This window comes from Cupressus sempervirens, chromosome 5, assembly GCF_028749045.1.
Source record: "Cupressus sempervirens isolate cs-2001-9-10 chromosome 5, ASM2874904v1, whole genome shotgun sequence".
NCBI lineage: Eukaryota > Viridiplantae > Streptophyta > Pinopsida > Cupressales > Cupressaceae > Cupressus > Cupressus sempervirens.
The window spans coordinates 822,759,592-822,783,256 of NC_143122.1; the positions used below are offsets into that span (position 1 = coordinate 822,759,592).

A 23,665-nucleotide genomic window follows, 5' to 3' on the forward strand; every position below is an offset into this window, starting at 1 on the left:
ACAAAAAGAGATCACTTTGAGCTAGAAAAATGATTGAGGAAGCTGAAAACTATGCAACATACAAAAGAACTTTCAAAGAAAGAAAAAGGCCTAACAAAATCTCAAGCTATGTTGCCTTAATGAGTGAAATCATTAAACCTACTATTGTAACAAAACCTCACAAGCATCAAGTATAGAATGATGCCGTGACAGAGGAATATCAGTCCATTTTGAAAAATGATGTATCGGATATAGTACCTAGACCTAAAGAGAAATTTGTTGTCTCCTCCAAATGGCTCTTAAAAATCAAACATGTTGCAAATGATAGTATAGAGAAACACAGTCACGTATTGTTGCTCGAGTGTTCTCACAAAAGAAATGTATTGATTACGAAGAGACATTTGTAGCTATTGCTTGATATACTTCTATTAGAGCAGTCATAGCCATTGTAGCAGCTAAAGGTTTGAAGATCCATCAAATGGATGTGAAAAGTGCATTCTTGAACGAGACTATCGAAGAAGTCTATATAGAACAACCCGAAGGTTTTGTGTTTCACAATGCAAGCTCACATGTATGCAAACTGAAGAAAGCCCTATACGGACTTAAAGAAGCTTCTCGAGCCTGGTATGAAAGGATCAACATCAATCTTATGGGACTAGGGTTTACAAAGAATGATGCAGACCAAAATCTCTACTTTAAAATTATTAAAAGTGATAATTAATACTAATCCTATATGTTGATCACCTCCTTATTATAGGGGAAGATCGCCTTATTGTCCAATGTAAGGACTTGGCTTCAAAATTCGACACGAATGCTTGGGCATTTTACACTAGCTTGGTTTGGAAGTTTGGTAGAAATTTGATGGTATTCTTTTTAATCAAGGAAAATATACTATTGATATTCTGAAGAGATTTGATATGTTAAATTGTACACCAATGTTTACATCTGTAAAAACCCCAAACTGGCTTCCCACTTGAATATTGAGCACTACTTATTGTTTTTGCAATTTGCCAATATTTGCTTTATTATTTCTATGAAAATTGGAATCAACAAGTTCAAACAGTTTGACATGATATTGGATAATAACCAGATAACTTCCTTAACACTTTATTTCTTTGCAAGTTTTGATGTAAAACATAAAGCAAAATCATATAATTTGAATAAGGCACTTGGACTGTAATTAATTGTGTCAAGCCGTAACTCGTAACTGTTCCCTTATTGTTTACGACAACTCCTTAATACCAATTTGACAATATTTGCTTTATTATTACCAATTTGACAATATACTCCTTAATAGCAATTTGACAATATTTGCTTTATTATTTCTATGAAAATTGGAATCAACAAGTTCAAACAGTTTGAAATGCTATTGGATAATAACTAGATAACTTCCTAAACACTTTATTTCTTTGCAAGTTTTGATGTAAAACATAAAGCAAAATCATATAATTTGAATATGGCACCTGGACTGTAATTTACTGTGTCAAGCCATAACTCGCAACTGCTCCCTTATTGTTTACGACAACTCCTTAATACCAAACCACTGCGGATTGATAGCCGTCTTTAGGTAGCTCATAGAAATGCTGAATAGATGTGTGAATAATGGCAAGTAGGGATACCACAATTAAGGCATGACTCCCTTATTTCCTCAGCACGAGTTGCTTCAATCCCACGTAGGCTTAGTATCATATCATAGGTCCAAGATGGGTAGATTGCAAACCTTATAAAATGATGCTAGGCCCTGAAATCAAATGCAACACCTCCAACAATTGACACAGGACTTTGATATTGAAACAATAGGTCTGGAAAATAAATTGCAGCCTATGAATATGAATTGCCAGCGCTTAGAGAAGTCACACAGGCTCCCAAACTTGAATGCAGAAATCCAATTAAAGTACCAAGACCCTTTAAATTCTGTCAATAATCTTTAACATCAAATCTCCTTAGGCACAGTAGAAACAGTAAGGAGGAACGACAAATTGTTTTACCTCAACAACAATCTGCAATGCAATCTCAAGATGATTCTTAGAAAACTCCAAAGAAACTCTCAGCCAGATAATCAATAAGAAATAGATTATCCAATGTAATAATCAAGAATTTTCTCCTTAACTATAGGAATATAGTAGGAGAGTGTTGGCCAATTGTATACTTCAGCACAATTGCCAAGAAAAGTTCTTAGACTTAACTCTTATACATCAGCAAGGGCATTCAGTTTAGAACTCAGGAAAAAGATACAAAGGCACAAAAGAAAATATATAATCAAACGTGCCTTTCCCAATGAAATGAGCTCTCATTTATAAGCTTTTGTTGGCAAAAGTTTCCATAAAAATCCACTTCGGAAAACGTGGAAGTTTCCCAAAAGAACTCAACACTAGAAACTTTGCAACTTGCTTTCTATAAATATCTCTAAAAGTCATTACTATAATAATATAAACATTTTTATAATAATGCAACTCAATGAATAATAAATAATAAGAGCTCATGCAATTATTAGCCTAATCAAGTGCAGGTGACGACCAACTACCAAGCCACCCACTGCGCAGACTGGCCAAAAACGGGGACATTAAAGTCCTCACTCCCTAAGATTGCTTGTCCACAAGCAATCTCAGAGCAAAATGAACACACAATCCACCTGGATCCCAAAGGTAGAATTGTGTACCATCCCTGTTGTGCACAAGCAATTTTTGTAGCACCAACACCCAAATAATGAACATCAACATTAGAATCATCTGAAAACTAAACCGAGGTGCTATTGAAGACAACAACACATCGGAACTCAACACAACTGAAATACCAACTCTGTCCACACCTGAGTTCCCATCAAACTGATAATCATGCCCAACTGCATTGTGAAGATGGTAACAACCACAAGTACCTGAATCATTTACACCAACTCCAACCTCTACCAAATTGTTTGAGGTGTGTCGATATTGCACGAGGTCTAACTTGTAGCTGTCAATCCCATCTGCAAAAGATGGTGCTAATCCATCCCATAATGGATGGTATGGAACTGGAGCCAACACACACTGACATGAAACCAAGTCCTCTACTTGTGGGTCAAAAGAAAAATAATGAGCATTTCTCACCATGTAATGCTGACAAAACCTCCCAATCTCTATCAAGGGCTCATCGTCATCAAACTGGGAATGAGAAGATGGCTCCAATCTCTAACTCCAAACTATTGCTTGGGTAGGATCCTGGGAAACCCTCTCAGCAAACCCAACCTCAAAATCCTTGTGGGAAGCATAATAGACAGTCTCTCCAATCTTTCCCACCAAACTCTAAATAACATGAGAGCCTCAGATGAGAGTACCCTCAAACACTCTTTATGAATCCTCCCACACATCCGAACTCCCCAATAGATACTCCATGAAGGACTCTGTGCAATAGAAATTATATGTGGAAGCAGCCACCTGCTCCCTTGCGACCCACAACTGATCCCTCTGAAAATGTGGCACTGCCAACTCTCCAATGCTATAAACTATATGAGATGAAGAAATAGATTCACTTCTAGTAGAAGGAAGCAAATCAACATGAGAGCCCAACTCCCCTGATACTCTCATCTCATCCGTATCTACTGCACCCATATCCTGGATGAATGTGTCGGCCACATAATCACGTCCATCGTCCCCAACCATAGAAGCAAACTCACCACCAACCACAACATGCAACTGAATTGGATTTGGGGCTGCTGTGGTACAAAGATACTCCATCTCCATGGTCACCTTTTCCAATTGTGACTGTCACTCTTGAAGAGCCCCTTGACTACATTGAAGAGAGTCTACAGTCACCTCAAGCTCTTGGGTGAGCTCCACCACCTCCTCTTTCTCTAACAATGTCTCATGACAGGTGCTACCCCACTCTAGAAGGTAATCCTGATCAACAACTAGCTACGAGTAATTATGCTTCAAGATCCTGACAGCCTCTCAAAGTGCTTGAACCTCTGCTAGAGAAAGAGTACTATCACCGCGTTCATCAGACATAGGAGCACCCCAACCAGATATAGCTAACATCTGACGGACAACACCATGATGCCCAAGAGCTGAAGAAATGTCACTATCACTCACCTTCAACTGACTGGTCACATGATGTCTCTGTAACCCCTGACTCCTATGCAATCTCTCTGTGTCACTAACTGCACTATGATAGGAAATTGAATCAGAACTGCCCACCACAAGATCACTCATATGTGTGCCATCATCCTTGCACAACTCCTCATCCGAAGAAATGGAAGCCCTCGCAATATCAATCTCCTCGCATATCTCAGCTTCTACCTCAAATGTAAGATCATGTAAACATCGATCTTGGGACAAATAAAAAACCACCTCGGAGTCATCACGCAATATCTAATAAGGGATATCATACCCGGTGCAGCTCATAGTATCGTCATGTGCCCATACTATCTGCATCCACATCTCCCAACTTTGTTGTAACACCTATATCACCAACATCATAGTCGAGTGACTCCATACGTGCCTCAGTCCCACCCAAGGAAGCAACTACCTCCTGTACTGGAGCAACACTACAGTAGCTAACATACAAGTTGCCAATTACAACTCCCTCCTTCAATGAGTTTGAAAAGACAGTGGCAACTACATTATCAACTGCCTTTGAACTAACTATAGTGACTACCTTGGGAGCCTCAACCTGCTGAAACTCAGAGCTGCTATCCATCATGGGCACATCCACATGTCCCAGTGAAACAAGTCCATCATCAACCTTGGGGATAGGGATAATAGGTGCCGAACTAAATATAGGTACAACAATATCATGGACATGTGTTGGGGAAAACTCAAACCTTCCTTGCAACCTCGATGTCGGCCTTCTAAAGGCTGAAATCATATACCTTGCTGCCCTCTCAACTGTCGCTGGATTCGACAAGCTCTTCGCCAACCTCTGTTGATGAAGCTTAAGTTTCTCCATGCTTTCCTGCAAAGCATTCATTCTTAGCCAACTTCCTCATTACTCCATCGACTTTTAGAACTGCCAGTCCTATACCTGTCCATAGATGGAGAAATTAAAGTGCTAGTCACTCTAGTAATTAGATTTGAAAATCTTCAAAGTCAATACCGAACAAAATAAATGCTGAGCCCAATTCCTGTAGGCTGGCAGGAAACCGCTCTGATACCACTGTAGAAACCCCAAACTGGCTTCCAACTTGAATATTGAGCACTACTTATTGTTTTTGCAATTTGATAGTATTTGCTTTATTATTTCTATGAAAATTGGAATAAACAAGTTCAAATAGTTTGAAATGATACTGGATAATAACCAGATAACTTCCTCAATGCTTCATTTCTTTGTAAGTTTTGATGTAAAATATAAAGAAAAATCATATAATTTGAATATGGCACTTGGACTGTAATTTATTGTGTCAAGCCGTAGCTCACAGCTGCTCCCTTATTGTTTATGACAACTCCTTAATACCAAACCACTGTAGATTGATAGCTGTCTTTAGGTAGCTCACAACAATGCTGAATAGATGTGTTAATAATGGGAAGTAGGGATACCACAATTAAGGCGTGACTTCCTTATTTCCTCAGCACGGGTTGCTCCAATCCCATGCAGGCGCAGTATCATATCGCAGGTCCAAGATGGGTAGATTACAAACCTTATAAAATGACACTAGGCACTGAGATCAAATGCAGCACCTCCAACAATTGATGCAGGCCTTTAATATTGAAACAACAGGTCTAGAAAATAAATCGCAGCCTATAAATATGAACTGCCAATGCTTAGAGAAGTTATCTTATCTTATCTCCTATTTATAAATGGTGGAGAGGCATTTACCCAACCATCGTGCCTTTTCAATACACCTAATCTCAACTTTCTAATTACAAAATGCATTAGTCTCATATTAATAATGACCTGTTATTACTTTATTTGAATTATTTAAAGAAATAGAGAGCTACTATATATGGCTTTCCCGATGATCAATACCATAAGACCATCAAAGTTCGTATGCCAAAATTGCAACCTTCCCGATTTCTGTAATCATCACAAACTCGCATCTTCATAAACCACTCTGATACCACCATAATAAACCCTGCCCGGTTATAGCTTCATATAACATCAAATTTCTTCACTATTCAGTAGTTTGACAATTTGTCAAACATTTGGCTCGCAATTCTGCTGTGATGTTTACTTTTGTGTTTTAATGCGTTTATTGGTATAAGGGTAATCATGGACATGAAGTACTTAAATTGTAATAAAAATTCAGCAAATGTAATCAATTGACACTACAAATTAAATTCTCAGAACTGATCTGCAATTGATTAATTCCAAATATGATGCCAAGGAAAAATTACTGTAGTAATGCAGATAGAACTTGATTTTTCTGAACAAATTTGCAGCAGATTTCGAATACAAAAATCCAGGACATAGTGTGGGTGCCCGATTAGTAGGTGTGTGCCGTCTCAATGGGAATCAATGCCAACAATGGCATTCAAATCTGCAAACTAATTATTCCCCAACCCTAGCTTTGGCAGCCAAAAATGTAAGAGCTTTAAATGCTGCTAATAATCTCAGAAAGTCACACTAATCTGCAAGGTAAGCTGACGCCTGAACGTAAGGAATATGTGCGCCCAACTTTGCAAGGAAAAGAAGCTCTACAGGGGGCCCAATCATTGATTTTTGTAAGCTGAATGAAGCTGTGCTAAACCTCAAATCAATGGCAACCAAATCGCTCAGGTAAATAGAAATAAATCACTGCCAAAAAACTCCAAAATTACTGCTCCAAACTCATCAAATGGGCTTGTATTTATATTCTCCATCCTCATCACAACATTAAAATATAATGAAGTGCCATTAGAATATAATTTATAAATTGCTTTTGGCTCCCAAAAATGACCTTTTCCACCATAACATAATATTCTAACACACAAGACCACTGTTTTTTGTACCCATGTTTTAGAACTTTTTGACCTGGTTCCAACGAGCTATGATACTGAGGTGACCAACATTAATCACCAACAAAAATAACAACCTCAGCATATTTGGACAAATAATAATAATAATTCACCCGTCTTGTGAAAACAATTGAAGAAGCATAAAAATCGAAATCTGACAATATGAAAGTGGTCCTGATGAAGAAGGATGACGAATGATTGTGATAGAGTGACTTACTATAAATAGATGCTCTCTCCAAGATTTTTGGAGCCCAAACTAGAAGCCCAAAATAAAAATTAAGAGCATCACTCAACTCCTCTAACTCAAGTGAGCTCATTAGAACCAACAGTTTGACTTACTATAAATAGTAAGTCTCTCAAATGGAAGCAAAACACATATAGGCTGCTGGAAAGCCTATAACCCCATAACTGAGACCCTCAAATCCCACTATTAGCTCACGAGGGTGGCGAGGGTGAAGTGACCAAGCGAACTGTAGGAACCTGCTACAAATGGGGACATTATAAGATGCATCAAATTTTTCTTATTAGTGATGGCTTCATCTAGGAGTTGTAATTGTACCACAATTTGATAGTGTAGGAAGCTATTTGATTGAGTTTGATGAATTAGGGTAGAGTAATTGTTATAGTCAGCCAGCAGTAAGGAAATCACAGCATTTGGTGACTGATTTGATGTTACTTGAAGTCTTTTGTCCACCATTACTGATCACGTGAGCCATCTAGGCTTGACGGAATACCTCCAAGACAAGTCACATGGTCTCTTGGGCTGCTATTTCATCCCAGTCATTGATGCCCAAGGGGTTCTCAACTTTGAGTGAAGGTTGTGACCAGTTCTGTCAAAATTTAAAGGACAGCATTTACATATCAAATTTCGGTAAATTGCTGGTAAATCCTTTTCTTGAGTAAGTGTCCATGTATCTAGTTTGATCATCTAATGGACACTGAAATAATTTTTGATTGGAATATGCAAGAGTTAGATTTGGTTCATGCATTGCCATCTGTATTGCAAAAGAAGTCTTTTAAAAATTCGAAATTCAAATCACTTAAAAGGGGGCATTTGACAGAATGAGCCAGGAGTTCATCACATGAAAACAGCAAACAATCATAAAACAAAACAAAAGAACAGGATGGTTGCATCTTCAGTTGTAGTATTGGAGGTACATGCAAATCCACACCATATATATAAAACAATCTTCGTTGTTGAAAGAGACCTCTTAGCAAAATGTTATAGTGTCAATATTGAGTGTTAATGGCTCTTTGTGATGTGCTTGGAGATAGCTGAAATGAATAGTGAGAAATGGAAAGACTGTCAATGTTGGGACACCTTGTTACACTTACAACAAGTTAGCGATTGAGGTACGGATATGTACTGGTTAGAGGAAGTCTAACTCTATGTCAAAAGCTTGGCAAAGAGTGGGGTTTGGTGGGAAAATTTGATTGCATAGAGAACCAGAAAGTCTTGATGGGGGAGGGAACAATACTATGGAATGGACGAAAGGTATGACCAGACAAGGAAGTTTTAGTTGCTGACAATAGCCAAGGAAAAGGGGTAGATAGATGGAAAAACATGTTAGGAGGAAGAAGTTTGAAAGTTCAACCAGGTTAAAGGAAAACACGAGTTGAGCGGAAAGCATCTTGGGATGGTGAAATTTGAAAGTTTGGTGGGGACAAAGGAGATGTTGGACTTGTATGGGAAGGCACACAAGGACGAACTCCTAATTTTCAATGACAGATAAATTCTTGGAGGAATCATGCTTAGAGAATTTGGGTACCTTCAACTTACAAAATTGGACTAGGAAATAGACATTTTGATTAATGACAAGTTAATAAAACAATGGACCGTAAATTATAGTCCCTGCTTTATTTTTGTTTTGGTAGTAATGGTATATCTTGAATTGCCATTACATGGGACTGCAAGTGCATTTTTTTATATAGTTGCGAATTTCAGACAGAAGTCTGTCAGGTGATTTATATTCTATCTGGTTATAAGTGTGTTCCTATCTTTTTATTCCTAAAGAAACTCATCTTATAAACTTAATTCTCTCCTAAGCAAATGATTCCATTGGCTGAACACCAGGGTTTCCAATAGAATCTCTTCCTCAATGAGAAAGGCAATAAAACACCCAAGTCTGCACTTGTATTGGATGAGTACTAACAGCCTTTTAATAAAGCTCAATTTTAGATTTTATCATCAAAGCCAGATCTTGTCTAAAAAGTTTCAGCTTCACCAAGCTGTCTGAGGATTGTATCTTCCTGATAAGTAGTTTACATATTTTCTACAAGAGAAAACTGATTTCCGCCAACTGAAGTTTAAACCAAAAGTTTCTTGGAGCTGCCCCAGGCCATCCAAGAAAGGCTTAGAGATTCCTTGTCAAGGACAAATGGCAGTAAAAAGGAAGTTGAATTCGGCTTCTAACCAATGCCAGAGCCCTTTGTAAATGATCTGTCAACTGTCTCTCTATTTTCCACATACAATGCAAAAAGCATCCAAAATGCCAACTTAACTGTGTGTGACAGCTAATGTTTAGCACAATACTAATGTGTTGTTACGTTCTCCATTTATCCTTTCTTTTGATTTTGTCTTTAACTGAATCTTGCAGGGCGGGTGTGTGTTTGGGACCAGCGGCAAAAAGATGATCCAGTGAGTATTTCTATTTTAGGTTAGTTCTCCTATTTGTTTGTTTATTGCCTCAATTAGGATTTGATAACATTTTCTGAGGTATCCAATGGTTTTAGCAAGACTGAGATTTCTCGTACCCTTGCACTTCATGGTTAGTATCTAGTTTGTGGAATTTTCTAAATTCTTGTTTCCGAGGTGTTAAAAAAATCGCCACAACTGAAAAGTTTTATTGAAAAATTTATCTTGAAAATGGATTTGTTTAATTTGTATCTTTGAGAAAAAAAGTGTAGCTTTTAACTTTAATATACTGAATGATTTTTATAGCTTTGTGCTTTGTTAAAGTATTAAGAATTTGAGAGCATAGTTGAAATTTTTGTTCTCAGCAACTTCTCACTAAGGCCCCAAAAAACTCGGTAACATAAAAAATTGCTTAAGTTTAACTATAAATGCATTTCTTTTGCAAAATTAAATGAGGAGATGCATAATGAGTCAGTAAACAAAAGAAACAAGCTGAGTCTAGATATATTTAAATGCAAATTGGGTGCAAAATGGCATTCTCATGTGGAATGTTGATGGCTGGTAGCTTGATAGTTTGAAGTAAAACAGGAATTTGTCTTTTGCAAAACTCTAAGTAAATACAATGTGAAAACAATTTACATCCTTTTCCTAACACTGATAAAAACTAGTGGAGAGGTAGAGGGACTAAACCTAGGATTCCACTGTTGTCGTACCTCCTTGCTTGACATGACTAGTTGCGGCACATCTCCATCTTGGATAAAATGTTGTTAAATCTGGTTCATTGAACTCTGAAGTAATTTAGAGTACTTAGGAAATGCCATTATTGAGTTTCTACAAGCCTAGATGCAACAATAAGGAGATAAAACAATGTTCCACAGTCCATTGTGGATAGCGGGATGGCGACGTTAGTGACAGGGGGAACTCAATAAATTGGGTATGAAAACATCAAGTTAATTTGACACAATTTTCCTTTCAATTTCTTCTTTTTCTTTTAAAATCGGATACAGGGATTTGGGGACAGTAGCTTTGAGTGGGGCCAATGGGCAATGCTCCTTGCAGGGTCCTGGGGCAGTGCCTAGGGCACATTCCAATGCTATGATGGAAGACGGGGTTAAGGGGCAGTGCCCTAGCTGCCAATCACATTTCCCCTCTTGTGCGGCTATTGGATGCTTCATTTTCGAAGCATTTTTCTTGCGAAATTGACATGTTTGAATTTGAACTCCCTTGGAATTCCACTTCGAATTTGAACTCAATTGACTTGAATCCTTGTACATGACCTTGCACTACCTTGGAAGGCTGTTTTGTGGCTTGGGCAGCAAACAATAAATAATGACATGAGAAGAAAACTTTTTATTTGATGTCAGAAGTCTATTATACAACTCGTTGCCGAGAATTCTGTGATTATTGCATCTGTGATTGAATGTATTATAGTTAGAATTCATCTGTTTCTGACATTGAAATTCATTATATCTAATTCCTTTTAGTTTCTTAATCGTGTGTGTCTAACTTATGACAGGTAGCTCTATTTGAACCTGAAAACAGGGATACAACCCAGGATTGCTGGAGCGTTGCATTTGGTAAAAAATTCCCACTTCAAATGATTTTATATTAATTCTGTTTAGATATTCTTCTTGAGAATTAGCAGTTTGTGGTTTCTGTGTTCTTATTTCTGTATGCATCAGTTATTGGTGTGGTTGTTCATTTGGTAGTATGGAGTCATAGATTGGGAAAATAGAAAGTTCTGATTGTCTGAAAATATTTTCTCTCATAGTACAATGTTTCTTCCACTACCTTGTGGATTTTCCTTAATTGGAATAAGAAAAGCTCTGGTTTAGAGTTACAATGAAACTTGTGTTTTAGTTTTTCCATAATGTTGTAGAATCCTAAAAGCTCCCGTTTAGAATTGTGATGGAACTTAAGTTAGTCACTCATAAGGAATCTTAGATGATATGTTTTTTCTTTCTCAAATATCTTTTACATGGATGATCAAATTGTACAGTCACAGTGTTGCTTTAGGCTCTCTATCCTGGTAAGAATTAGGAGAAGTATTGTTCATTTTCCTTTTCCTACCTGTATTTGTATAAGAAAATGAATGAGATGATCAAAATCTCAGAACAATGAATTCATAGCATTTTTCTTATACAGATGAGTTCATAACACTTTACTAATAAAGACATTGGATTTTGTATGATTTGTCTCATTCCAGAAAGCTTTGATACAGCTTGTAATGTATTTATGATAGAATCTCTTGTATCGTATTATTGGTTCAATTTTTTGAGGTAGGCTGTCAGAGTTAACCAAGTTTCTTTGTGAAAATTCAAATTTCAGCTACCTTGACTTAAAAAATTTCTAGTTGGGTGAAAGATCCACACAATAATAAGTTTCATAACTAAATGTTAGAATGAGCTACAGGGTTTTGGTTTTCTTGAAAAATGTCGAACGTTTAGTCTTCTATAGTTTCAATTAGAATTTTTTTTTTTGTTGTTTGTTAAAGTTGTGATTGCTGTTCCCTTTTGCATTGAGATTCATTGCTTTTGTCTCTTTATCTGCTTGCTGCTGTTCTGTATGTTTTCTGTGGGTATTTCTCAATCAACTTTGGGTCTATAGGGTTGTGCCAACAAAGAGGCAAAGTCTTTTATGTTTGTCACCATATCCTTGGCCCTGTTTTGACTCTGCTTAACAGATTTCAGCATGATATTTGCTGCTAAAATTTCCGCTCTTTTTTCTGTTGAAACTTAAGGCCATTGATAATGAACATCATTTGGCGGGGGTCTTGCCACTTCTCTCACATCAATCAGTATTAGATTATTATTATAAATAAAATTTACTAATAGATGGTTTCCAACAGATTTTATTATTATTTTTTTTGGGGTTTTAGATTTTTATTCTATTTTATCTTTATCTATTATGATTATAATTTCATATACTTCAAACTTAATCATATTTTTCCAATTTTTGACTTTTGTACACCAATGAACTTGTTCTGAGTAATCTTAAATCAGCAAATGAGTAATCTAATCAATTGAATCTAAGTTGATAAGTAAGAGATATTTTTCCACAACAAGTCAAATTGTGATATTGCTATCCGGATTTAACTGTATAGTTTTTGAGTCAAACTCATTGACCCATGTGTCATGAGTAGTGATTTGCACGAATCCATCTCTCATGATAATAAATGGACAGTTAGCACTCATTGGATTTAGGTGATGCTCACAGAGGTGAAGCATCGGGACTTCTCGGGAGGTCACCCATCCCAGTACTACTCCAGCTTGAGCATGCTTAACTACAAAGTTTCCTCCATGAGTTTGACTCAAAAACTACATAGTTAAATCCTGATAGCAATATCACAATTTGACTTGCTCTGGAAAAATATCTCCTACTTATTCTATTTGTAATGAATGGTTCATAAGGCACAACACTTGGTGAAGGTTTTGCAAATGGGGTTGCAAGCAGAGTGGGCTTAACCATGGAGGAAACTCTATAGTTAAGTGCGCTCAAGCTGGAGTAGTACTGGGATTGGTGACCTCCTGAGAAGTCCTGGTGCTTCACCTCTAAGAGCATTACCTAGATCCAATGAGTGCTAAGTGTTCCATTTATTCTCATGAGAGATGGATTCGTGTTGAATCTCTACTCATGAAATATGGATCAACGAGTTTGACTTAAAAACTACATAGTTAAATCTTGATAGCAATATCACAATTTGACTTGCTGTGGAAAAATATCTCCTACTTATCAATTGATGAGCTTAAGGGACTTTCTAATGAATGGTTCCTAATGTACAACACTTGGTCAAGGTTTTGCAAATGGGGTTGCAACCAGAGTTGGTTTAACCACGGAGGAAACCCAGTAGTTAAGTTTGCTCAAGCTGGAGTAGTATTGGGATGGGTGACTTCTTGGGAAGTACTGGTGCTTCACCACTGTGAGCATCACCTAAATGTATAGAGTGCTAAGTGTTCCGTTTATTATCATGAGAGATGAATCCATGCGAATCACTACTCATGAAACATGGGTCAATGAATTTGACTCAAAAACTACATAGGTAAATCTAGATAGCAATATCACAATTTGACTTGCTGTGGAAAAATATCTCCTACTTATCAATTGATGAGCTTAAGGGGTTTTCTAATGAATGGTTCATAAGGTACAACACTTGGTGAAGGTTTTGCAAATGGGGTTGCAAGCAGAGTGGGTTTAACGACAACAACTCACCCCATTATTTGCACTTAGTGATTTGATTTAGAAGAATGATATTTTCTATAGTAATGAAATACAATCGCAATCTCTAAGTTGATAAAAAATATGATACTCTTCAGTATGCCATCAAACCTATTGGACTAACTCTGTAATTGAAATTTATTAGTGGTTCATTTCCAATTAGCTATATTCCAACATAGATTGAGTGATTCTTATATAGTGAATTGAATAAAAAGGAATGCCATTTTCAGACCAACAAGGTCATAGAAAGCTTAATTTGCCGTGAAATGTATAGAAGGATTTGTCTAAAATGCATGTGGCAAATTAGAGGCAACACAACTGTATGCTGTTTAAATCACAAGTGCCCTTTGGACTATGAAAATCGCATATCGTCAAATATTGGCATGCACTATAATTCATTATTTTTTTATTTAGGATTAAATAATCATCTAATGAGTTTCCTCGGTTGAGTGTGAGCTACATAGATGAGGTTGTCATTGTGCTGCAAGGTGGCATCAATTATTAAAGTTGGACACAATCACATGCTTGAATCTAGATAGAGATAGACTTTATGCAAGCTTGTAGTTAACCATGTGAAATCATGCAAGAACAAGAACATGTTGGGTTTTGTTGAAGGATGATCATGGTAGAAAGCTATTTGGTCTATAAGAATGTTTTGTCAAGCTTGTTCTGTAGAGTAAATTTCAATATACAAATTATAGATGAGGAACTCCCTGTAATGATCAAATCATTGACCTAGAGAATTAGAATGAAAAGAGCATCTCATTGCCAAATTTTAACATTTGGATCCAAGTGTTATCTCAAGAATCCAAGTGAGAGAAGATTGAGTTTGTCCAATCATTCCAACCTCGATGGCCTGTTTACCCAAACTAGTGGAGAGACCAAATGGACTGTTGTGCTTCTTCATCTCAATCTTTTGTGGAAGATCCTCATGAAGAATATCGCTTTTTACATCCATTGAATGATCAACCCAACCATGGATTGCAATAATAGCATGAGTGAAGTAGATGGAATTCATCTTGGCTATTGGAGAAACTTTGCCATGTTATCAAAACTAGGCACTCTAGGAAGCTTTCACTATAAGCGATCATTTGAATTGGTCAAATGTCTTGTTTGTTGGATATTTGATTTGATAGATCTTCTTGAATCAATCTAGTTTCCGACCTTTAGAAAGTGGAACTAAATCCCACACATGTTTCCTCATTAAGAAATTGTGCACCTTTCTGATTTCTAAATCCCACTTAGCAATCCTAGATGCCTCTTGAAATGATTATGGATATGGAGGCAATTTAGCCATGCATAAGATCCTAAAGATACAACCATATCTTCTAAGTGGTAGAAGGATCCCAACCAATGTACCCACAACTTGTAAGAGCCCTGCTGGCTCACACTAGTAAGGCTGAGGAATTTTTAATTTTTTTTGCAATTTTTTTTTGTGGTTTTGGAATATGTGATTTAAATTTTTTTCAAAAGATATAAAAAAAGAAATGAACAAACACTTGTCTTGCAAGTATAGTATTGCATTTTATTGCTTCAATATTCAGTGAATTGCAATAAAATAGATGAACCTCTATGTAGCTGTTGAAAAAGTTGGTTGACTGATATATAGAAGAACCCATGTGCAATCCCAATGCTAAATGGATCGCAGCCCACAATGTATAGACATTGCCCAAAATTCATCACCCATTGTGATAACCCCAATCGGTTATAACTTCAACAAACACCAAATTCTTTTATAATTCAGTTGTTTGACATTTTGTCAAACACTTTGCAAGCAAGCTCTGATACCATTGTAATAACCCCAACCGGTTATAACTTCGTGAAACACCAAATCTTTCTCAAATTCAATTGTTTGACATTTTGTCAAACACTTTGCAAGCAAGCTCTGATACCACTGTAATATCCCCAACCAGTTATAACTTCGAGAAAATGCCAAACTCTTCTCTAATTTAGTTGTTTGACATTTTGTCAAACACTTTGCATGCAAGCTCTGATACCACTGTAATATCCCTTGTCAATTCGAACCTCAATTTGTTTATTTGTAGGTCAAGGAAAATTATCAAACACTTCCAATACAATCTCTATGCTTTCTGTTTCTGAGTTTCAGATTGATTATGCTTGCTTGAAATGATATCAAAGGGAATCTAAAAACTTGTAATTGATTACTACTATATCTAAGAAAAGAATTGTATGCATATGCAATTCTCTTTTGGCTTTTCAAATGCATATAGATGAATTCTAAATGAAAAATGTGCACTTACAACCAATTGGTATTTTGCCAAACACTTGGCATGCATACTTGGTATTTTATCAAACACTTGGCATATGAATTCAATACTTAACATAATATTACAAGGCTCTTGGCTTTGCAACCTAAAAAAAATTGAGTAGAAATGACATTTTAAATCTGATATAAAATGTGCATCTACAGCTACTTATGACAGCCACCTTTACAATGCCAAATGTCCAATTTAAATGATGCAAATTGATTGTAGAACCTGATATACAAATCACCCAATGAAGGAGATGAAATTGCAATTGTAATCAAGCCAAGTACTGTAGTGTGGGTACTGTTCACGACACTGTTCATGTCACTGCTCATGACACTATTCACGTCACTATTCATGGCATTGTAGCAGCCAACAATAAATGTATTCTCCAGTTTAAGCACAAATAAAACTCTAGAATGAAGCTATCCTGAATGCCAAATTCAGTGGATATTTCAACACCTCAAATGGTTGCAACACTGAAGAATTGACACTTTCCGATGGTTAACAGAAATCAGAAACCCTTAGTTTCTTCTCCCAAGTTTATATCAAGTGCCATTAACAATAATCGGATGCCTAACAATGAAGCTCTTGCCTCTATTTATTCTTTTCCTTCACCCTTCTAGAAGGAAATAAAATATTATTTAATTGCACTCTCTAGAAGCTTCCCCCTTTCCAATACAATAATTAGTTGTGCTTCTAGAAAATGCACTCTCTAGAAGCTTCCCTCTTCAAAATACAATAATTAGTTTTGCTTCTAGAAAAAAAATAAAAAAAAATATAAAGTCACCTTTGGATTTATTTATTTATTGACTTTAATTTAAACTATTTCTCCTTATCTCTCCAATTAGCTTTTGGAGAACGAAAAGCTAAAACTCCATTGAGGATCTAAAAGATGGGGGACACTACACCCACTCCATACTAGACAAATCATGGCTGCTAGGAGCAAAGCCATGACAGTTGTAATACTCAAATGGCAACAGGAAATACTCACAGTAATGATGTGAGAATGTGATACAAAAACACACCCTTCTTGGTGTTCAATAAGCAATGAATTGATTGTGGTTTTAGGCACCCAATCATAGTGCCAAACGCCTAGCAGAAATGCTGCCAGATAATGCAAATATCAGATATTTATCATCACCAAATTGTAGTATAAACTCACCTCCAAATCACAGTAATCACAGTCTTGAAGGCTGGGAATTCCAAATGCTCAATTCAATAGAATAATTCGCTGCAAATGAAGAACTATTCTTGGTAAACAAGAGCACTAAGATTCCAGACTTTGATTATGGAAGTAAATCTCGGAAATTAGGCACAATTTACCATGTATTACAATCGCTCAAAGTGCTTAAGCCAAGAGGAATCACTCCTCTAAATTCTTCATCTACAAACCTTCATTAGAAAAGAAAATGCATAAAAAATATAAGGCAATAAAAGATAGTTGATCTTCTCCAAGGAGTCATATTTTTAACACAAAATGCATTTCAGCTTCACCAATACACCTCACTTAAGAGGCTTATCACTTACACTTTCAAATTATAACGTAATAAATGATAGTCATTCGTGAAAAATGACTTATTAAACAACTTATTATATCACTCCAATTTATCACCCAATCCACTGTTCATGATGGCCAACAAGATGTGCCTCTACTGCACTACTGAAAATAGTAATCACCCCAAAAATGACATACTAAAAATAGAAAGTCTGCCAAACAAATCAAGTTGTCATCTTATGAGGGCCTCAATGATGAATTGACTAATCCTGGCTACATGAACTTGCTAAAATAGGGACATTACAATCCTCCCTCCCCAAGACTACTTGTCCCTAAACAATCATAGTCTAGGGTGCTAAAGTATATGCTTAGGCTCCCAAGTGTCATCCACATTTGGCAATCCCTGCTAGTTCACCATAAATGCTCTGATGGTCCTCTAGTGCCACTGTCTCTCCCTGGTATCCATAATAGCTTAAGGGATCAACTCAAGTCTTCCCTCATCATCTAGTGGGGGTAAGGTGGAAGATAGGACATGTCTACCTAACGCCTTCTTGAGGTGAGATACAAGGGCCACATTATGTACCCTGCAATCCTCTGGAAAATCCAACTCATAAGCAACCTCACCCATGTGTCTCACTGCGCAGAAGGGACCATAATAACGGGGCTTCAACTTATTAGCTCCACTCATCTTGTCGGAAGGCTTCCTATAAGGCTGTAGCATCAAATAAACCATATTGCCCACCTTACAGGAACGAGCATTCCTCTGATCAACATACTGCTTTTGCTAATGCTGTGCCCTCTGTATATTATTCCTTAGTGTGCTCATAATATGTTGGCTATCCGGTAACAAATCACTTGCACTAGGTACCCTACTATAGTTGCATAGAAGGCCATGAAACTAGGAGGATCATACTCATATAGAGCTCTGAACGGGGACATATGAATATTTGTGGTGAGTGGAATTATAGCAACACTCACATAAATGTATCCACTTCCTAAGCCTGATACTAAGAGGAAAAATAGTTTAACAAATAACCTTCCACCCAGTTATTCACAATCTTAGTTTGACTATCTGTCTGAGGGTGGTAACATGTACTCGGAGCCAACACTGCCCACATAATCTAAATAACTCCTGCCAAAATTGATCCATGAAACGACTATAATGGTTTCTCACTATAGTTTGGGGTAACTATGCAATCTAAACACCGCTTGGAAGAGACTCTATTATCTGAATAGCTGAATAAATGGCTATGATGGGAAAGAAGTGAGCATATTTAGTGAGGCGAACCATCACCACATAAATACAAGCTCTGCCTTGGGCTTCTAATAAACCCACAATGAAATCCATAGACACACACTCCCACTTCTGCTCAAGAATGAGAAGTGGCTGCAACAACCTTGCAAAATAACTATGCTCCTGTTTGTTCTACTAACAAAAAAAGCACTCTCAGACGTATCATTGCACAATTGACTTTAGGCCTTTTCATGTGAATCTATCCCAAATTTGTCTAGAGGTTTTGAAAAACTTGAGATGACCATCCAATTGTAAATCATGAAAGGCCCAAAGAATAACCTTGCTGACACCTAATCTTGGGAGTAGATAAATCCTCCCCATGTAAATGACAAACTCATTTGCAAGAGTATGACAGTTGTCTTTTATACTGTCATCCATAATGCCAATTGACCAGAGATCTTTGGCATACTTAGCATTGGTCAAGTGTCTCTTGTCCTCTGCTATCTCAATAATCACGCATAAGTGGAGTCTCCGTGAGAGGGCATCCACCACTACATTCTGAGTACCCTTAATGTAGGAGATGTCAAAATCACGACTGTAACTCATTGACCTACTTCTGTTGTCTCTCATTCCAATCCCATTGACCAAGGAAATGCTTCAAGCTATTGTGTTATGTTTTTATACAAATTTCGCCGCCAACTAAATACTTCTTGAACTTGACCTAAGCATGCATAATGGCCAACATTTCCTTATCATAAATGTTGAATTATCTCTCAAGACCCCAGAGGTTCATGCTCTTAAATGCTATTGGATGGTGATCTTTGGAAAGAGCTGCTCCAATGCCCTCCCCTGAGGCGTCACAGTGCAACTCAAATGACCTCGTGAAATTTGATAGTGTTGAAACTAGGCATGATTGCATGATCTCCTTGAACTTCTCAAAGAACTCCAATGCTTGAGTAGTCCACTCAAAAGCACCTTTATAGGTCAGATTAGTAATTGGAAGTTGCATTTCGAGAGAACCTTGCCACAAATCTGTGGCAGAATGCACTAATTCAATGAACCCTATAAGTTGTGTCAGGTTCTTCAATGTAGGGCGATCCAAAGTAGCATGAACTTTATTAGGATCCATGCGACCTCCCTTTCTATTGATGATATGTCCTAGATACAACAACTGAGTCATGCCTAATTCATGCTTAGACCCCTTTGCATACAAGGAAGCCCTATCAAGAATAGTCAATACTGCATCCAGATGTGCTACATGATTATCCCAAGTCCTACTATAAATATGTCATCAAAAAATACTAACACAAATTTCTGCAACTAACTATGGAAAACCCTATTCATAGTAGATTGAAATGTGGCAGGGGCATTAGTCAAGACAAAGGCATGACTAGAAACTCAAAATGGCCACAATGACATCTGAGTGTTCTCTTCTCCACATTCTAATCTCTGACTCTGATTTGATGGCGCCTTGATCTCAAGTCAATCTTGGAGAGGTAACACACCCCATGCAACTCATCAATGTGCTCATCAATCCGAGGGATAGGATATCAGTTCTTTATAGTCCTCTTATTTAGCATCTAGTAGTCTATAAACATCCTAAGCGTTCCACCCTTCTTCTTTAGGAAAATAACAGATGAAGCAAAATGAGACTTACTCGGCCTAACGTGTCCCATAGCGAGAAGCTCCTGTATAGTCTTCTCAATCTCGTCCTTAAGCAACTTTGTGTGATGGTAAGGAGTAATCATAATGGGCTTTGGGACCTCTTTTAACTCAATAATGTTCTTTATCCCTCTATTAGGTGGCTTGCCAGGTGGTATATCACTAAACACTTTAGAGTGTTTAGTCCTCAACTACTGAATACCAAGATGGTAGGCTGGCTTATCTGTACTATCCAGCGTAGGCAACATCATACACTGTACTGCCCAATCAACCATGTCATCATGCTAAACTAAATGTTGCATATGTTTGAAAGAAATTTGCTTCAAATTACTATTTGGCCTTACGAATATGCGTTTTCCCACCCTTAACAAATCTCATCTCCATCTTCTCAGTATTGATGCAAATGTCCTTAAGAGTATGCAACCAGTTCATGCCAAGTACTGTATCAGTACTGCCCATGTCTACCACATAGGAATCTGCCTTAAAGGAATAATTATTTAGCTTCATGGGAAGCATAGAAATCATCTTGTTACACGTAAGGGTGTAACCATCAGCCACCTATCCTCTAGGTCCTTCAAAATCTTATGTCTGAATCGTCCTCTTGGCAACCAAATGTGAGTCAATGAAGTTATGTGTAGCACCTGTATCAAAGAGTGCAATGACACGCTGCTCTACCAAGAGTCAATGAATCTTGAAAGCACCTTCCTTTCTCATGCTAGAAAGGTAAACAACCTTGAGGTTAGAATCATCTACCTTATCATCACCATCTCTTGAAGCCCCATGTGTAATATATCCATAATCAGCTAGCTGTCCAGAAAAATCAGAATTATTGTCATCATCATAAAACCACTCCATCATCTTATTCTTACCCTCATAGGGAAATTATGATTTGCATCATAAGGTCCTCTAGAATAAAAACATAATTTTTCCTCCTTAAATCAGTCAAAGTTTCCTGATCTAAGGGGGCTATTGTAGGACACCTAGAATCAGATTTATACTCTCTCTTAGGGACTGCCCTATTATAGGATGAAGTTGTAGGTTTCGAAGAAAACTTGCCTCGTGGTATAGATGACTAATGATTTCTAGCCTTTTTCATTTCCTCCTATAAAATAGGTTTGTCCAAGGACATAACCCATCCTCTAAGTGGATCAATGAACCCCTCAATGATTAGCATAAATCTCCTCTCAAAAAAATCATAGACCATCACGGATAGCTGCTGAAACTCACTGATAAAGGCCTCAAGGCCACCTGTTTACCTCAATTTAGCTAACTTTCTGAAGTAAGTCTCAGGATCCTTCCTATCAAACCACTATCACTCTGTTCACAAACTCCTGATAGGAAACTATTTGATTGTGATGTAAAGACACTAGCCCATGGTATCACCAATTATGAGCTATCCATCCAGTTGCAACACAACAATTTTAATGGCATCCTCCTTAGTCATGGGATGAAATGGTAAGCATGTATCGAGCTTTTGAACCCAAGCTCGTGTTGTAACCTTGTCACTGCCATCAAAGGAGGCTAAGTCAATCTTGCTGGCTGCTTCATGCAAGTTTGTCTATCTAGGCCTCTGTCTCTTAGGTGCAAACCTACCTCTAGCGTGCTTCCACTTCTGTGTGAGGAATCTGTCAAAGTTTAGATTCTGCTTGATGGCCTGCGGTAGAGCATCCCACTCTGCACGGTGAGCCACAACATCATCTACAAATGGTACGACCTCAGTTTTAGTACTAACTGTGTTAACCTCAAGTCTCAGAAAAGTAGGCTATTGCGGGGTATCATAAGCACCAGTAAATCCTGTCCTATCAATCTTGTCATTAGCTCTGATCCTGTCACCAACTATAGACCTGTCATATGCTTGGTAACCATGTGAATTGATAGAATTACTCCTTGTACCTCTCTGCCTACTCCTGCCTCTGTAGAGTGCAATGTGTCAGATAGCTACTGCAGCACATTGGCAACATGATGCCAACCTTCAGACAAGGTCTGTAAAAGTCTCCTTGGCCTCTGTATCAATGTCAAAACTAGTGCCAACATCTCTATAACTTGTACCACTTGATCCTCCAGAACCATCACCACCTCAGTCACCTATGCTGCCAAACTGTATCTCAGTCTTTCCATCACCAGGTGGAGAAGTACTACCTTTAGGGTGTAGTGCATACCATGTCTGAATCTATGTGCCATGTTGAATCCCAATTCCTTGCAGGCTAGCAGGAAACCACTTTGATACGACTGTACGAGCCCTGCTTGCTCACACTGTCAATGCTGAAGAATATATTTCTGTTTTTGCAATTTTTTTTGTGTTTTTGGAATATATGATTTTTTTAATTTTTCAAAAGATAACAAAAATGGAAATTAACAAACTAACAACAATGCCAATAACCAAGAATTGTCTTGCAATTATAGTATTACAATTTATTGCTTCAATTTTTAGGAAATTACAATAAAATAGATGAACCTGTATGTAGCTGTTGTAGAAGTTGGTTGGCAGCTGATAGAAAGAAGAACCCACATGCGACACTGACACTAAATGGATTGCAGCCCATAATGCATAGATGCTGCCCAAAATCCAATGTTCACTCCACACAAGACAAATTGTGGCTGATAGGAGGAAAACCACGAGAACTGTAATACTCAAACGGTAGCAGTAAATACTCAAGCCAATGATGTGAGAATGTGACACAGGAACACGCCCTTCTTGGCTTCCAATAAACAGTAAGTCAATTGGGGTTTTAGGCGCCCAATCACAGTGCCAAACGCATAGCAGAAATGTGGCCAGCTAATGCAAATATCAGATATTTATCAATGCCAAATTGCACCATAAACTCACCTTCAAATCACAGTAATCACAGTCTTGAAGGCTAGGAATTCCCAACGCCCAATTTAAAAGAATTATTAACTGCAAATGAAGAAAATCGTGGTATACAATAGCACCATGATTCTAGACTTTGATTGTGGACTTTAATCTCAGAAATCAGGTACTATTCACCATGTACTACAAAGGCTCAAAGTGCTTCAGCTAAGAGGAATCAGTCCTCTCAATTCTCCAACTCCAAACCCTTATCAACAAAGAAAATGCATAAAAATTATAAGGAAATAAGAGATGGTCGATTTTCTCTAAGGAGTCATTCTTATAACACAAAATGCATTTCTGCTTCTGCAATACACCTCTCACTTAATAGGCTTGTCTTCTACACTTTCAAATTATAATACAGTTTTTGAAGAAATAGTTTCATTCAGATAAATTGTATGGCAATATATTAATTTTGA

General features: G+C 37.4%; 1 protein-coding gene across 8 annotated transcripts in view; it reads left to right on the plus strand.

The window, feature by feature from the left end:
* Positions 1–23,665, plus strand: part of LOC149558420 (dynein axonemal assembly factor 10-like) — a 200,982-nt gene that overhangs the window by 126,962 nt on the left and 50,355 nt on the right. For all 8 annotated transcript variants that reach the window (XM_089832665.1, XM_089832664.1, XM_089832668.1 and 5 more), the window contains 2 exons: positions 9,485–9,525; positions 11,039–11,099. In XM_089832665.1, the coding sequence (XP_089688791.1) occupies positions 9,485–9,525; positions 11,039–11,099 (102 nt within the window). The remainder of the gene's footprint in view (positions 1–9,484; positions 9,526–11,038; positions 11,100–23,665) is intronic.